General features: G+C 44.2%; 1 protein-coding gene across 5 annotated transcripts in view; it reads right to left on the bottom strand.

Annotated features, from left to right (window-relative positions):
• The window catches only part of KIF16B (kinesin family member 16B), a 279,293-nt gene that overhangs the window by 85,479 nt on the left and 175,749 nt on the right, over positions 1 to 18,065 (bottom strand). For 2 of the 5 annotated variants that reach the window (XM_045981076.1, XM_045981078.1), the window contains 7 exons: positions 13,831 to 13,863; positions 13,422 to 13,475; positions 10,508 to 11,866; positions 6,850 to 7,002; positions 4,905 to 5,001; positions 4,123 to 4,173; positions 401 to 2,747 (listed from right to left, as the gene is read on the bottom strand). In XM_045981076.1, the coding sequence (XP_045837032.1) occupies positions 624 to 2,747; positions 4,123 to 4,173; positions 4,905 to 5,001; positions 6,850 to 7,002; positions 10,508 to 11,866; positions 13,422 to 13,475; positions 13,831 to 13,863 (3,871 nt within the window). In that variant the 3' untranslated portion in view covers positions 401 to 623. Of the gene's footprint in view, positions 1 to 400; positions 2,748 to 4,122; positions 4,174 to 4,904; positions 5,002 to 6,849; positions 7,003 to 10,507; positions 11,867 to 13,421; positions 13,476 to 13,830; positions 13,864 to 18,065 lie in introns of those variants that run through there. The other 3 variants (XM_045981079.1, XM_045981077.1, XM_045981080.1) reach the window with 3 other exon arrangements.

The following is an 18,065-nucleotide window of genomic DNA, read 5'->3' as shown; positions in this document are numbered from 1 at the left end:
AATCACATAGGTTGGAAAGCAATAGTCAAAAAATCTGAGAGGAGGAAGGAAAAGGCAATTAACTGAGGAAGAAGACACCGCAGGGCCTGTGGTGCTGTCTCCATTCCATGTGTTAGAGTGAGGGGAGCGTATTTTAAATACCTGGGTCCTTCCAGGAAGCTTGATGCATTACTAATGTACTCTGCTACAGAGCTGTCCTAATCATGACAAAAACGGAGGATGTCAGTGAAGGTCACTGCCAACTGGGCACTTTTTCAAGCAGCACAAATTAGCCTGCCGGAATCCAGCAGACACAGAGTCCAAGCCACCATACTACAAGTCAACATGAAGCCAAAAACAATTAGAAATCCTTTAATCACCTCACAAATAATGAGGCAGACCCAAATTCACAAGGCTGAGGTTTAAGAAAATGATGCAGGGTGGTGATAAAGAGATGTTATCAGTGCTCTGCTAGCCCCTATTTTTCTTTCATCATAGCTATTTAGAATATTTACATTTTCTATTTTAGAGGTCTCCATTTTTCCAATTTCGAATCAATTAGCTACACAGAGATAGTCTCAGTCCTTGATTCTTCTCATATTGTTTATTTTATTAAAAATCTCCAAAAAACATGCAGAAAATTTTTACAAGTTTCCTCCCTTGAGCCTTGTCAAACGTGAGATGAGCCACAGAGTCTCGTCCTGAGAGCTGAGGGTCAGTTTCCAGACCTCGGGCGCCGCATTCTGACTGCCCTGAAGACCCAGTGTGCCGGCGAACAAGTGGACGTTCTGGGCTTCTTCGAAGTGCCTGGCTGGCCTACTTCTTGAGTCGGGTGGGGGCTGGAGCTTAGCGAAGAAGACAAGCTCCACGGTTGACAGTGTCTTCTTCTCTGAAACAACCACACACCTGAATTCGCTCAAAGCACGGCATCTGGTCACATCAAATTGTGTTCCTGGAGGAGGTGTGTTTAGAGACGGGGCATGGGGATAGAAAACTCGATCTTCCCTCAGAAGGGCAATGTGGGTGCTCAGAAGGACTAACGACTGGCACTCGTCTGGGCCGGGGTCACCCTCGACTCTGACAGTCGTGTGGAGCAGTATCTGCACCTCTGCCAGAGAGGGGATGTTGACATTCATGTTTCCGTGCAGAAAGTAAATCATGTCGACCAAGGTATTCTGGAATCTGGTTGACAACCGAAGTCCATTTGCCAAAACTAAATCCGGGATTTCTGCTTTCCAATCAAGAGAAAGCTGAACCAGATCTTGCTGGAACAAAGGATGGCTGGTACAGGCAGGGACCTCAGACTCAGGCATCAGGACACTCAGGAGGTCACGGCATATCTGCTGACAGAGGGCTTTGTTGTAACTAAATACGGTGAGCAGGAGACTCTCTGCAGAGCCCAGGAATCTAATGCTCTGCCCACCGAAGCCAATTTGAACCTCCTCTAGTCCAGAGAGAGGGAGAGCATGAAAAACGGCCACTGGGCCAGACCAGCTACCCGACAGAACCAAAGCATACAGTGCGGAACGAAGCAGGAGCAAACATGCTGGCTGAGGGTCAGGTTCTGCGCAGTTAGCAACAGCAAGCCAGTAAACACCCTGGACCTCGTTCACATCGCCCGCCAGTTCTGGCAGGCAACAAGCCACGTGCTCAAGAAAGTCTTCTAAAGGCTGCTCTTGAAGTTTCAGCATCTGGGCTGGGAACTGCACAAGGGTCTGCTTAAATGCACGGGTCCTTCTAGCACCTTCGTATTCTAGGCGGCAGACTGAGCTTGGGCAGGAGCCTGGAGAGCCCACAGTGGCAGAGGCCGCAGGAAGGCCTGGTGCTCTGAAAGGCATCATGCTCTCTGCTGGCCTAGCGGCCCCTGCCTCCTTACTGTGGCTAGGGCCAACCTGAGCCTTTCTGGGGAAAGAATGAGACTCCGATGACACCTTGTGTGACTTCAGGGGTGCATCCGGGGGAAAGCGTTTCAGAAATGGCAGTCTTCTGATCAATGTGGTCGCACGGGAGGTGAGCCCACGGGGGTCACACAGGCTTCCCACGTGGTGGATCACCTCTGTGCCAGACTGTAGCAGGTGACTGCCGGTATCTTTATAAAGGTCTGAGAGCCTGTGGTAAAAATAGCCCAACCCACCAGTTCCTTCTGTCCTGCTATTTATCAGGGACTGTGAAGAGCTAACTTCTTTAGCAGCTAACTCTTCCTCGACTTGCTGCTCACCACAAAATGCTGAGGCTGGTGCTCTCTGAGGAACGCTGTGGGAGGCACTCTCCTCACTAGAAATGCTTTCAGAGAGGACAAAGCAGAGTAACTTGCTTTGCCTGGTCTGCTTGCCTCCATTCTTTACAGACATTTCTTGGGACAAATCTTGCAGCAAGGTCCAGCTGGACTCAACTCCCAAGCTGTGTTCATCTTTATGACTCATCACCTCACTGAGATTTCCTGACCTACACAGAATACATTTTGTGTCGCTGGAGATGCTTTCGTTAAGAGAAGTAATTTCAGGTAGACTGAAACATCCTGGTTGAAAACAGCCTGTACGCTCAGGATGACTATGTCTGGGATCACTGTTCTGTGGTGCCTTGTGTTCTGAGGGCCGATGACTTCGCCGGTGGGCTCTCTCTTGGGATCCTGAGGAGGGCGCCAGAGAGCCTAAGAAGCTCCATGTTGTGGGATGACCCTGGTGGTTGCTCCCATCCACGTCCCGCCCCTCTTCTCTGCTGCAGGCCTCAGTGACCTCTCTGGGCAGCAGAGGGTCAAGAGACCTTTTCTGTTCAAGATTGCAAAAACAGTTGAAATGGGGATGTGGCAGCACCTTTCGCAAATGTTTTGCACATGAAGATTCTTGCAGTCATTGGTTTCATTGGGTAGATTAATGCAGAGGTTAAATGGAAAGCCGAAGCCATTCATATTGATTGATACATGATTTAAGAACAGATGATGTGATTCACACACAGAACATCAATTTTCATATTGTTTATCTTACAAACTGTCGAATATTTGATAGAAATATGTTGCACGGGATTGATCCACAGTATCCATTTCTTGGTCTAGTATTTTAATTGCTCCAAAATAAATCCCAAGATCTTTGATTCAATTTTCAAAAGTTCAGCTTCAGTTGTGAAAATAAGCCCATGACCATATGTCCAAAATGTAAAAGGAATCATGGCATACTTAATGACAATCAGATGACAAGACCAAAAGAAATGGACAAGTATTTTGACCTCGGTCATCTTTCTCTTGCCTCACTTCACGGCAATTCTTAATTATAGCTGCCCTGGTTAGACCGCCATTGCCACAGCTACAAACCAGCACTGTGAAAGGCCTACTGGGTGCCCGCTACAGGCTAGGTGTAGTGGACACGAAGAAATGAACGGCAATGTCCTACTCTTCCCTAGGTTATCTGCTAGGGAGATGGATGTCCAGAGGAAGACAACATCTTTACTGGATGATTGGAAGACAGGTGTGGTGGTGGCCAAAGTCAGTTAAGCCTCCTAGGGAACACCCACCTTTCACCTCTTGTTCTGTTTTGGAATGTATGGGCACCATCTATGAGACTTCTACCACCTAGTATTTTGGGGGGTTTTGTTTTGTTTTAATTTGGGAGTATATGGGAAGGACAAGTCCCTCAGTGGAGGAAAATACAAGTAAAACCTTACAAGTCGTGTGCCCAAATAACCTTCAAACGAAGGTTTCGTTTCGGTGAAACGAAGGTCCACCAGAGAAATAAGTGAATCAACCAAGAGTATGTCCTTTGTACAATTGCCAACTCACAGTCTATAAAATGAGCAGGGTTTGTAAAACAGTGATAGGTACTCAGCTTCATTTCCAAACCCTGTATCTGATTCTGATTATATAATTCTGCCTTTTAAATACAGACCAAAGGAAAGGATACTGTTACTAACAAAAAAGGGGCCAGAAGCCTCCACCACAGTCACATGCCATTCAAGTAAAGTCTAAACAGTTTTCAACCTGCAGGATTCCGTTTAATTTTAAGTCCGTATAATAGCTTGCCTCCCCTATTAGCCATTAATCTCACTGGGACTTCAAAATTCTAATTATGCAACTAAACATTAAGAAAATTTAATCACACAAGCATGCCATAATTTAAGGCGACCTTATCAATCTGAAAAATCATTACCTACCTCATATTTTAGCTTACGTTGAATGGTGCCATTGTGGAGTTTCTCATTATCCTGATAAGAAAATAAAAAGTCCTCTATATTAAATTATAGCTTGTTCATAGAGGGAAAAGAAACTGATTTGATTAGAAATATTTATGGGAACAAAATTCTAAAGAAGCATACTTGCTCAACAATGACAACCCTTCTACAGAATTTATATTCCCAAGGTAAACACGACTCTATCGATCCATCTGCCTGTAAGGGAACTGAAGCATCTAGTCCTACTCTTAAAATTGCTAAGAATAATATTAAAAGCAAAATTTCCTTAGGACATTTCTTAAGTTGCAGAATAGGAAGGCAATGTTTTTATTTTGATAAAAATCAACATCTCAAATATATACCTTCTCAAAAGCAAAATTATAGATCTACTCAGGATAATTTATCAAGCAAAATTAAATATTTAAGGAAACTGGTTTTATTTCTGGAGAAAACAGAAAAACCTTACATGTAGAATCTTTATAAATCAAACAAAGTAAATAAAATGTTTTAGGAGACTTTACATTCACTTAAGAATTTTTCCCCGGAAGTACAGACTTTAAAAATAAATAAAGTTTCTCTTGAATCAGCACTGTTTATCACCTATTAAGCTCCACCCAAGCAATATTTAATTTTTCTAGAACATTCTGCATCTCAATTTTCTCACTGAGAAACGATAATAAAGGAGCCCATCACTGCCACCACCACCATCTTATGGGAAGGTCATTTCAGAAACAATGACCGATGGCTTGGTCCCCTCAGCTCACCTTCAGCATGTTGGCCGATGCACTGCTACCCTCACCAATCACGCGATGTAAGTCCTGAAGTCGTCTTTGGACTTCCTCTTCAATGTAAGCACTGATCCTGCAAACAACAGAGGTAGGGACGGTGGTACTCAAAGATCTAACCACACAGGGCACATGAGATCCTTTCTTCATTATGCCCTTCGAAACAAGGAACTTTCTCATGCTAAATGCCAGACCTGGAATATTCCCCTACATTCTAAGAAATCTAGTGCCATGTGATCACTATTTGAGTTTTCCCCAAACAAGAGAGTAATGGACAAATAAGAGAATCTTGAGGATAAAAGGCAGAGTAGTGATCCCATCCAAACCTCTCCTGGATCTCTCTGCTGCAGGGCGGAGGAGAATCACAGGCACTGCTTTCAGAAGGCTCCATGGCCTCAGCCCTGACTTTGAGACCCAGCACTTCACTCAGCAAGCCTCAGTTCCCTCACATGGAAAAGAGTGACAGTTATTTGCCACATCACAATGTCATTTAAGAGGCCTGAAGTGGGCGGCAAGCGGGGGGGAGTAGACACAATTTCTATGAATCATCACTATTCCCCAAGGAACAGTGGCTTGAACTGTTTCTGCTCTGGCACCTGGCTGGGAGAAACCATATTTTAAAGGCCTCTCTATTTTCCAAACTCCCTGGCATAGGGCCGCGATGGTGGAAGCAAGAAATGGTTGACTACTGAGACAGTTGTCATGTAGGCATCTGTTATCCTCGAGAATGTAGGTGAAATTGCACAAAGTACAACCATCCACCCAGCGGAAGCAGCGAGAACAGAGGATTTCAGTTCCAGCTAAAATCCTTCTAGAGGCTCAGGCTGCCCACATGGAAGGCTCACTTAGTCGTAGGGTCTCCCTCCCCCAGTTCTAGAAACACTGATTAGATGGATTATTTAAAATGAACTGTTTTGCATGTTTATGTCTGAGCACACTGAAAAAGAATCTGCTTTCATCTCTCTAAACACATGCATAGTCCTAGAAACATTTCATACTACTGACCATGTCTGGATGGTTTTCTGAAATCTTAGGTAAAGACACTAATATTTTAGGCAAAAATGGATAGGGTAATAAAGTGCGGTAGTTACCTTTCAGCACTGAAAGGAAAATCATACACAGCTGACCCAGAGCCAAGGGCACTTACAAATGAATTACTTCTCTGGACCTTTACTTGAATTTTAAACTAGCCCCAATGAAGACACAGACCAAGATTTAAGGGAATACAGAAGCTCATACCGTTCTTAATACATTTTGATATCCAAATACATATTGCCGAATGCCTAGGGCTCATGACTGCCCAACTGGAGATGTCCCCATGACACAGCTGGAGCTGAGGAAAATAATCCATTTTCTTAGAGGCAAAGAATGATTAAGTTAATTTATCTGGAAGCTCTAAGCCACAGAGCAATTTACAACGCCGCTCAAGTTGAAAATCATTTTACTGTAGTAGCATCAGATATATACGCTATTCATGATCATTCTGAATACACTGGTACAGTTTTTGTAACAGACTTCATCTATTTGTAATTAATGATTCCCATAAATTAACTGTCAGCACAAGGTCCTTCTTCTTGGTATGGTTCAATTAGCTTTACTTCTTTGTTCCTCTCAGCCTGGCCTTGGTTCACTCCTTTCTGGATGAGGTGGTTTCCCTGGGCCTTCTAGCTCTATGTGCTCACACAACCTTGCACCAGCATTCCCTGGATGGAGCTGGCCAGTCCCCAGGTCTTTGGTTTCCTTCAAATGATACCTCTCCCCATGAGGCAGCAGTTGATGAAAACAAAGCACACAAACCTCAAGGACACCTATCCCTTGCTGCTTTTGTTCAATCCCTCCACATGCGAACTGGATAATACGAGGTACAGTGAGTCATAAAATCGTATCATAAATGTAGGTGTGGTATCAGTTTAATGTCCAATACCTGGCATCCATCAGAGGGACCAGATGAGACTTCTCCGCACTGGATGGCAAGCTGGAAGAAGGAGCCTTCCCCTCCAAGGTCCCACGAGGCCCTTTTTGAATGCCATCAACCTCACAGATCTTCTGCTTCAACTGCTGGATTTCATGCTCTAATCTACAGAGACAGGAGTTACATTAATTCATTTATTGACAGTATTGCCTGAGCATCTTCGCTGGGTGGGACATTGTTCTAGAAACATGGGGATCTGCATACTCTTTGCAAAGAGCTTTTACTTTCTAGTAGAAAAGGTGCCACATCACACAAGGGATAAGGTGATAAGGAGCCACAAGAAGGATTCAGAACAAATGCTATAGGGGTCCGAAGTTTGAAAGAGCTTAATTATCAAGGGCAAAAATATTCCCATGGTGCTCCAAGGCAACCCTTTGAGGCAGATGGACAGGATTCTAGAGACCTCTATCACCGCTTCAAAGAAACAAAAGGCCTTTGGCTATGTATCGGGATCCCCCTACATATTTCAGTTTGACAAAAGAGACCCAAGCTTTAAAGAATTTTCTAAAAACCACCCATCTAGGAGAATCCACAGGGTCAAGGCAGTTCAAAGTTGAGCCTTCAGAGACCAATGGGAATTCAGACATTTGGAGATGAGGGTGAAGATTCTCCAGATGCAGAAAGCAGCAGGAACAAAGGCCCAAGTCACAAAAACTAGGAATCCACTTTGGCTAAGGCAGATGGTGTAGAAAAGGGAAATAGGCAAGAGACCTAGGAAAGCAAGGGGAGTATCTTGAGAAATTAAAATAAACCATAAATTGTTGAACCAAACATTTATTTCCCATGATAAATGATACATCCAATATGAAGTCAAGTGTGTATAAAGTCACTCTCCTGCTGGCCCCAGCATGCTTGAATCCAGGGCCATGAGCCCAGAGGGCCACGCTTTCCAGTAAATATGGCCCCAGGTACATGAGACCCAGCTAGAGACTACAGCTCACTCACCGTGTGAACTTGGGCAAATTAACAAAATCTGGGTCTCAAGTTCTTCATACACCAAATGAGAAAATCAATGAGTCTTCCAAATTCCCTTGGTTCCAAACTTCAGAGATTCTACCTTCAGATGCTGGCGCACCATGCTATTGCCAGCTCTCTGGTGTTAACCAACAGCAATTCAACTGTTCTGTTCTGCATGAGAGCCAAGTTCTTAATTCTCAGAAATGTGGTTACAAGGTCACTCATGGGTCTCACAGAAGGCAAGGCCCAGCTTAACTCAGCCCTTCATCTGTCTACTGATGAGCAAGTATTTACGAACTATCAACTTATACAGTATGAAGTATTTTCAGAGGAGGAAGAAAAAAGCATGAAAAACTGATGTTACGAGCCAGTTGGTAGGCAAAGAACCAGGGAGCGATATTAATACAAAGTCTCAGAGATGGTAAGGAAAATGAGTTGCATGTAAGAAAGTAATTGCCAATGTTCAGAACTGAGATGACACACACTGGAGTTGTTCAAGGACATCTTTCAGCACTGAGGCAATGGAAAAGACTCCACAGAGCCGAGGGTTTGGTGCGGGGCCCTGAAGCCCACTCGAGATTTATGAGGGGGGCAAGGGAAGCAGGGCATCCCAGGACATGGTTCAACACAGGCCAAGAGCTGGCCAGCCTGGGCCACAGCCCTTGGGACAGCAGCCAAGAGGACGCAGAGGCCCTGCGTGGGGTGGGAAGCAGACTTCTAACGAACTGCCGCCTTCTAACGAACAGCATGACCGTTGTCCCCGCTGGCTACACAACCACTGGGTGGAAAAGAAAACGAGAGAATAAACTGGATCTTAAGGAAGCCAAAAGAGGAAAGCCAAGTTCAGCGTACGCTGTCTGATCTGATTCCATGTAAATTTAAAATTTCACACTTATGGAACTTCATGAGAGATGGACTCGGGCTGCACGGCAGGCCCTGGCTTAGCCATGAGAACCCAGAGAGATAATAACAACAAAACCAGCACCCACAGAAAGCTGCAGGAGTGTCACAGCCAGAGCAGGGCTCAGAACACGTTGGCCCGAATTACGCCTTAGCGAAGTCTACTCCATCAAAACACATGAAGCTAAAAGCATCCTTTGTGTGGCTTCTGGAGGAATGCTGACATTGGGAATTCACTTCCATGGAAATCGCAATACTGTATCTGCTGTAATAGAGTATTAATACTAAATGGCCAGGGAGTAAAGCCGGATGACAAAAGCGGGGGATGTCAAGCTCAAAGCTCATGCAGCATTCTTACTGCATACCGCAGGATATAAATTGAGAGCACGCCCTCCACTACTTTAAATTTCCTGGGGCTGGAGCTTTGTCCAGCAATTTCATTTACATAACATACCTGCAATCATTTTCTTAAACCTCCAACCTATTTCTCCGAAGTAATAGCATTATGGTTTTTGATTGTTATTTCTTGCTGATTTGCCGGAGGGAATTACCAGAGAGCAAAGGTAAGTAGAACCCACAGTATGAGCAGATCATTCAAAAGGGAGGCTGTCCCAACCTGTTTGGAAAAATGATAGAGAGAGGCTCCAGCCTCTGTAGGTCTTGCTTTGTCATCCGTATGCATCCCAGGCTTCTGAGCTGGCCAAGGCCAGCCAGACAGAAAGGGGCTGGGCCAGGGTTTGAACCCCCACCTCTGTGGGACAGCAAATTGGGTGATATTTGCACACCAGGCAGCCTACAGATTTCTGGGAGTCTTGACATTATGTCCGCTGGGCTACGAGACAAAGTGTTCTCGAATTCATGTATTTACTCCTTTTGATTTCCTCCTACTGTGTGGGAAGCGTAGTGACAAGGAATGGGTGGGAGAAGATAAATACTCTTTCTTTACCATGAAAACAGTGTTAGTTCCCAGTTTTATTTTTCACAACACCAAAAGAAACATGAGTAAACCATCACTACACATGCTTAAAAATACCACTGTGTTCAGAATCACCTGGAGAATTTTGTTTGTTTAGTAGTTTACTTTTTAAGGCAGAATCCTGGTGCCTCCCTCAAATATTGTGAATCAGAAGGGGTAGGAGATCAGCTGTTTTTCAGTTTTGCACCGGGTGTGGATGTCAGCACATGGTGCAGTCTGTGCACGAAGGGATGATGTTTTACTGTAACTAGTGCTGGTCCCAGAGAAGATGGTGAGGATGAAGGGAGTGGGAAGGATAGGAAAAATCCAGAGCAGCGGTTTGGGAGGAGGTAAAGTAAGGGGCAGAAAGACAGAAAAAAAGAGGGAGGAAAGGTAGGGAAAGAGAAACAGAGGGAGAGGGCCAAAGGAGGGCTAGGGAAGGAGGGGAGAGGACAGACACAAGGAGGGGACGGGCTGGAAGAGGTCGTATTTATCAAATACAAAAACATTCTCGTTCCTATGCGTCAGTGGAGTAAAAGACAAGGGCTTTGGTTTCTTTGTGTGTTTTTTTCAATTGTAGACCAACGATTCTAAAATGAGGCTCCCAAGAAGAAAAGAAAATGTTTTGGGGTACCTTCTCTGCTTTTGTTTCACAATAACCATTTGCTGGTGTATTACAGAACACACAGGCAAAAAAGAATTACTTCTGTAAAAGACAGTGAGAGACACACCAGAAGGGGTAGAAAACACAATCATTTGGCACCTACACTGTGCCACGCTCTCTGTTCCCGGTCTCACCTCTCTCTGTCCTTCTCCAGGGCCTCCTGTTCAGCTTCCAGGCTGGCCCGAAGCCCAGCCCGCTCGCTGCTGCTGCTGTTCAGCGTGGCCAGCTTCTGCCTCTGCTCCTCGATCTCCAGGCCCAGGGTGGAGCGCCTCTGCAGGGCCGAATGCCTCCTCTCCAGCCTGGCCACGGCCCGCTCCAGCGCCTCCCTCTGCTGCTTCTCCCGGGACTCGAGAATCTCCTTTTCCTTCTTTCTCACTTTTTCCTCCTGACGAGCAATGTTGGCAGTGAACTCGAAGGTGGCTTGGAGCTTCTGCAGCTGGCTCGCGTTGGCCTGGTACTGTGCAAGCTGTTCTTCTTTCTCTTCCATTTCTTTTTCCACTTGATACAGAGTGTTGTCTAAGCCGAGAGGACCTCTGTCAAGGATTTCAAATGCTCTCTGCTTCTCCTCCAGCAGGGTCGGCAGATGATTCTGCAGGAGGTACTGGAGCTGGCGGGCTTTACACTGCAGCCTGTATTCCGCTGGCTTTATTTTCTCCAAATTTGGAACCACTGGGGTGACATCTGCGATGCTATCGTCGTTGTCCTCCAGCGGTCTAACATCTTCCTCATTTGCAGATTTTAAACGTTCCAGGAGGTCCTGCTCTTCCTCGATTTCCTTTTCCAGGAGGTCCTTCTGCTGAACCAGGTCTTCTTCCAAGTTGGCTAGCTTGACCAGCTGCCTTCTCTTGAACTCTAGGAACTGCAGCTGAGCCCGTTCTAACGGCTCACCGTCCTCATCCCCTTCGGCCCGGGCCTCCTTCGCCCGCAGGAGGGACTCCCGGATGCCCTCCAGGTCCCTCCTGTCCTCCTCCGCCCGCTGCACCTCGCCCCGCCGCAGGAGCCCGATCATCTCCTGCTTCTCGCGCAGCTGCTCCTCCAGATGCGCCACAAGCACAACCTGCTCCTGCTCCTGCTCCTCCAGCCTCCTCTTCTCCACTTCGAGCTTGGCGTACTGCTCGTCCTTCTCCCTTTTGAGCCGCTCCAGCTCCTGAAATATCTGGAGCTTCTCGGCCTTCTCGTTGTTATTGAGCTCCTGGAGCCGCTGGAGCTCTTCCTGGACGCGGAGAAAGTTCTCTTCCTCTTGCCTCTTCTTCTGCAGCTCGATCTCCTGCTGCTCCCTCAGCCGCTCCTCTTCAAACTTCTCCTTCTCGGCGAGCAAGTCCTTCAGCTTGCTCTCGATGTGGAAGCTGCGGCGCTTGAGGCTCTCCTCCTGCTTGCGGATCTGGAGCTGGACAATCTCCGTCTCCTTGCGCTGAGTCTCCACCTCCTGCTGCATCCGCTCCAGTTCGGCCTTGTCTGACTTTTGCTTTTCTTCCATTTCTTCTATGAGTTTCCTGAAACGCCAAAAGCAGACCGATTATCATTTGATGGCTACGTACAAATGCCATGCTAACTTTTCCCCGACTGAAATGTTCTGAAAATGGACAGAAGGCACCCTTCGCGAAGTCAAACCCTTTGCAAAAATAAAAAGTGGAGGAACTGCCTTCCTTTTCATTTCCAGTAGCATAATGCTTAACTTTTTTACTCTGTAACTGTCCAACATATCATTTGCCTAATCTCCTGAAGTAGCCTCTGATATCATTTCTTTGTAGAGTCTATAAGCATAATGTGTTATGCATGATATAATTTTAAAAGCCCCCTGAGCTCAAAGAGAAAGAAGCATGCCCAATTTAAATTTAAATGGGAATAATTTTATTCAGCCCAATGGCTAAAACTCAATAGAAATTCAGTTACAAAATGACATTAAATAAAAATGCTTATGCTGTCCTCAACTCATTGGGGTCAAATATCAAAGTCAAGATAATTGACAGTTCATTGTTCCAGCTCAAATAACCACATGCTATTTAGCATTTAATCACTAGTTTAGGACAAATGGTAATCACCAAATGGCCCAAAATATTAGTTTATTAACATGTAACACTGAAAATAATATGAGTCTCCATGAGAATACTGAGATGCTTGATTGCTGGAGTGACATGTTATGTTTGGTCCTGGAGAAGAGATGATCCCCACTGGGGGCTAGAGCTGTGTTTTGAGGTTGGGATGGCCTCCAAAGCAAAAACACAGGGTATGCAAAACTATCAATACATGGCCTCCATCTCCTGACCCACCTAAGATCTATCTTATATGATGCGGGAAACTAAACTAAATCATTTGTAACATCTAAACTCTAGAGTCCAAAAAGTAAATATCCAATCTGCAGATTTTCTGTGGCCTTAGTTTCTACTCCAATATCTACCTTTTCCCATTTCTTGGCATGTTAAATAGGATGAGGGGGGAAAAGGAGAAAATGCTTAGCATTATCAGATAATTACATTCAGAACATATTAAAAAAAACTCCCTAAATCAGCTAAGCAATCTCTCTCTCTCTCTCTCTCTCTCTCACACACACACACACACACACACACACACACACACACAGATGAGAAAAGTGAGCAAAAAAATATAAAGAAGCAAATTACAGAAGGGAAATACAAATGGCCAAACAACATAAGCAAAGATGTTTAAAAGGGGAAGAGGCATAAGGACAGGGAATTGTCATTCTTTGGGTTTTTTAAAACTTCAGGCGATATTACTAAGGAGGATAGCCTTTTGAATTAAATATAAACAAGCATATACATGGAGCATTAAATTTAACAAGTGCATGAAATTTGCCTACTGACTCTATTCCCTTTCTCACGAGTATCTGAAGATGTACTATTTGAAAATTCAAACGTGCAGTAAAACAAACCAGCTAGAGGAATGACCTGCAGTCATTAAACACGTAAATACTTGACACAAGAACCAGAGGGAGGTCCTGAAAGAGACCTTGAAAAACTCTGTCTGGAAGATTAATGTAAGAATCCACAGACTACAGTAGTGTTAAAACTGGTACCACAAGTGGCTTACCTTTTACTTTCTAATTTTTCAAGTTCTTCACGCTGTTGCCGCTCAAATTCAAGTCTAATAAAAAAAATTCAAATGAAAATGAGTCACTTTTCTGAAAGAGCTTTTCTCTCTCTTATTCTCTGTATATAGATGCATATTACAAGGAGCATCCATTTTTTAAGCATTATTTTTAATTATGATGGATTAGCAAGTTTAAAATGTTTTCTTCGTTCTATGACTATGATTAGAAATTAGACATACGTTTGGGTGCTTGCATTGAGGCTGAAAAGAACATATTTTACTTGAAGGAAAACAAACAAAGCACCATTGCATTGAAAAAGCAGGGTTAAAGAAACTTCTGAATGATAAGCATGTCTACTCTATGCAGCTTAATCACTGATGAGTGTATATAAAAATGGAGAATCTCTACCTTAGACAGATGGGTCCTTTTATAGGGAAAAGACTGCCAGGGAGATAGAGAGAGAGGGAGAGAGCACAGGTATCAATTAAGAAAAGAATTAACTGAGAAAAACATCAGGAGAAAAGCAGTAAGGTACTTAAAAGCCAATAGACATGCACACATTGAAATGGCGTTTTATACATATCACATTTCCCAATCATTTCTCAAAGCAAAGATTCCAAAGAGTAAGCTGTATTATGTTTGCACACTTCCCATTGCAATGGCAGCACTAAAAATGAGTACCAGTAATAACCGTGACAGTGGTCAGATCCATAGTTTTACTACTTGGTACATGGTTCTACTATAGGCAGGTTCATCAGGATCCTCCTACGACCAGTAGTTCTAGGATACAAGTTCTTGGGAACTTGTGAATGGGTTTACCACAGTGAGAGCAAGTTCTTGGGAACCTGTGAATGGGTTTACCACAGTGAGAGCAAAATAAAGTGGGCTAGTCACTGGGAATTTTAAAACAACTTGCTAAAATATTGATAACAGAAATTTATTTCTTCTCAAATACTAGACTTAATAACCAAGAGTTCACTCTTCTTCTTAAATAGCATGAATGGTCATTCTTAAACTCACACATTTTCCCATTACGGTTAATGCCAGATACACCTAGAAAGCTGACTATGAAAAAATTCATCACCAACCTTCCCATATAATGGACAAAGGCAGATTGGCCAAAGTTCACTTCACAAGGCGCCAACAAATATTTCAGTTAGATGTGTTACCCATTTCATTTGGACTAATATTGAGCGGAAGATGTCTGGTGGCTTTTGTAAGCAGACCGACATGCTGTGCTGAGAGCTTAACAGTGTTAGCTTACTTTGTCTTCCTAGCAAATCCTAACAATTAACAAATAGTATCTCCATTACACAGATGAGGAACCCAGTGCTCAGATATGCAAAGGAGCTTGTCAAAGGTCACAATGGTGAGATGTAGTGAAGTCCGGATTTGAACCCAGGGCAGCCTATTTCCAAAACACTGTCATTTAACTCATAAGCAACACTCAGATTTGTGACATGCAATAAAAGAATTAAATCCTTTGCTGAAACTTGTCATTTATAACTATCCTACTATCAAATGAAAATAACCTGCAGATTATAGGCATTTCCATCCATGAGAAAACAATCACATAAATGTTTATGAAAGGTACTTGCCAATCCCCAAGCTCAGCATGTATGTCATTATGCTAAATAAGGATAAGGTTTCATTAAAGTTAGTATAAGACTGTTCTCTTTTATACAATAATAAATAGAACTTTGGAAATATTTTATAGTAAATACCTCTTTAGACTTCAGTGCACTCTAGGCTTTCTAGAAATATTTACATAGTCAAAAGGCAACACCAGATCAAATACTTTCAAAACCAGAGAACTTCCTTAACAGAATTGTCTTTAGTTTCTGCTTTTACTTTCTATGCACACCTCATATAACCACAAGCACACCCTGCTCTGACAATGTCACAGGCACGTGGTCATAAGCCAAACGTTCCTCTGAGAGTTGGGAGACCTGGGTTCAAATGAAATCCTGTTGCTGAGGACTGTTTTTACAAGGGGCCGGTGCTGGGCTGGGTTCTTAGCAGGCAATACCCTCACTCTGTTCTCCCAACCCTGCCAGGTTGACATATTTCTCATCCCTATTTTACACAAAAAAACTGAGGCTTAAAACAAGTAAGTATCAGAGGGAGAACTTGAATCCAGGTGTGGTTATTAATATCTGGGCTGCTGACTGTCACTAGTGAGCTGTGTGGCCTAAGGAGGTCACAAAATGTGGGTTTTGATATCTTCATCTCTAATGTGATGCTGTGGGCACCTATTTTTTTTTTTTTTTTTTAATTGAGAATGGCGTCAGGCATGGGGAGCTCCAGGGATGCAGCAGTCTGTAAGGGTGACATGGTTTCTGACCCCACGGTACTCCCAGTCTGTGACAGTCAATAAATATAAGTGGACACCCAATGAGTTGCAAGCTAGGACTGAGGGAGGACACAGTGTTATCACATACAGAATGGAGTACTGATCCCAGAATTTGGTAGTACCTAGAATCAAAGCAAGCTTCCTGAGGAAATGTAAACCTAAGCTGTGCCCTTCTTCTTCGAGCATGATAGAGAAGCTCGATAAAACCAGATCTTGGCTTTCTATGGGGGGGAAGTGACAAGACACAAAGCTTAACAGGACAACAGAAGCTAGATGGTGAGGAGCCTTAGAAGTTATATTAAGGACTCTGAACTTGATCCTAAAGATGGTAGCAGAAAAGTACCTTGGAAAAGGGTTGTCAAAGAACACAGAGGCCTGGTCTTCCACAGAGAACAGACAGGAAGGGAGCAATACAGGAAACCAAGAACTAGGAGGCCACTGTAGTCACATGAATGAGAGTTGATGGAGGCAAGACCAAGCATAACTGGGATAAAGAGATCTCTGATCTTCAGGAGGTCAAGCTGACAGAACTTGGGGGTTGTGATAAGAAAGGAAGAGTTCAAGATGCCGCCTCAGGTCTCTGGCCAGGCTACACAGGAGGTGGGAGGGCAGAACCTAACTACCAAGAGGATGAGTTAAGAGGTCTGCAGGTCTAAACACAAATTCTAGTGACTGGGAGATCACATATGAGTTATTTAACCTTGGACACTTAATTTTCATAGAAATCGAAGAAAATAATAAGCCCTACCTCAAAGGGTTATAAGCAGGATCCAATGAGGTAATACAGAGCATGTAGAGCACCGGCACGTATTAGGTGCTCTAGTGTTGCCTCTCATTGGTAGCCTCCACTGGGATGAGAAGGAGCACTGGGGACGGAGCCAGTGGGAAAGCAGAAGTAGCAGCAGTAGCCACACCAGTGCTAGTGCTCCCAGTGGCAAAGACCAGAGTAGTAGCTAACATTCACTGAAGATTCATTCTGTACCCTGGTTCTAGGGACTTTGCATTTAACTCCTATAACAGCCCTGGGAGGTAGGTGCCATCATTATCCCATTTTAAATGTCAGAAATGGTCGTATTGCTAGTAAACGGTAGGATCAACCTTGACTCTAGAACCCACAATTTTAATCTCTTCCCCATTCCGCCTTCACGAAGTTAAGCTCAATTTTATACCTGTCGAATCTAATGATTCCAGAGGGTCATCCAAACAGAGACGTCCAAGAGGAAGGAAGATACATACAAAGATCTAGCTCTCAGGCCCTTGTCAAGGAGGAAATACAGACTTGGGATTCACCAGCATCCCGACCAGAACTGAAACCACAAGAGTGGACGAGGTTACCCAGGATGTACGTACAGAATGAGAATAAAGGAGCTTAGTGTAAAGTCTGGAAGACCACAGATACTACAGTGACCAGCAGAGAACGAGGCAAGGGAACAGTTAAAGACAGAGAAAGAAGGTCAAGAAAGGGTAGGCAGTGGAAAGCAAAGGGAAAGGTGAGCAGTAGTATGAAATGCTTATGGAAAGTCAAGTAAGATAGGGCCCAAATAGAACTCACTCACTGAACTTAGCAACATGAAGGTCACTGGTAAGCTTGGAGTGAGCTTTGCTGGGTTGGGGCCAGACTGCAGTGGACTGAGGACTGAATGGGAGGAAGCTTTCTCAGTAATTTTAGTTATGAAGGGGGGCTGTGGTAGTTTTAGGAGAATGGGTGCTTATTTTAATAGTTGGAAGAGACTGGTATACATTTAAACCCTAGTATAACAAACCAGAAGAGAGAGGATATAAAAAACTGGGGACAGGGTCCCTGAGCTGGCATGAGAAGAAGAGGACAGAACAATGGCTAAGAGCATGGGCTCTGGAATTAGTCTATCCCAAAAGTCTATCAAATCCTGGCTCTCAACCTCTCTAAGCCTCAATTTCCCCATCAGGAACTAGACTCAAAAATAATCCTGGTCCTGGGGCGCCTGGGTGGCTCAGCGGGTTAAAGCCTCTGCATTCGGCTCAGGTCATGATCCCAGGGTCCTGGGATCAAGCCCCGCATCGGGCTCTCTGCTTGGCTGGGAGCCTGCTTCCTCCTCTCTGTCTCTCTCTGCCTGCCTCTCTGCCTACTTGTAATCTCTATCTGTCAAAAAAATAAATCTTAAAAAAAAAATAATAATAATCCTGGTCCTGATGAGTGAAGGATCCCAGAAAGTATATAATGAGCACTTAGCAGTTAATAAATATTAGCTATGAATCCTACAGCATCCATAGCACAGGTAGGGGAAGACAAGAGCAATTCAGCCATTAGGAT

The sequence above is a fragment of the Meles meles genome, chromosome 16 (genome assembly GCF_922984935.1).
Source record: "Meles meles chromosome 16, mMelMel3.1 paternal haplotype, whole genome shotgun sequence".
Taxonomy (NCBI): Eukaryota; Metazoa; Chordata; class Mammalia; order Carnivora; family Mustelidae; genus Meles; species Meles meles.
Note: the sequence above shows the minus strand (reverse complement) of the source record. Positions and strands in the feature narration are given on the sequence as shown.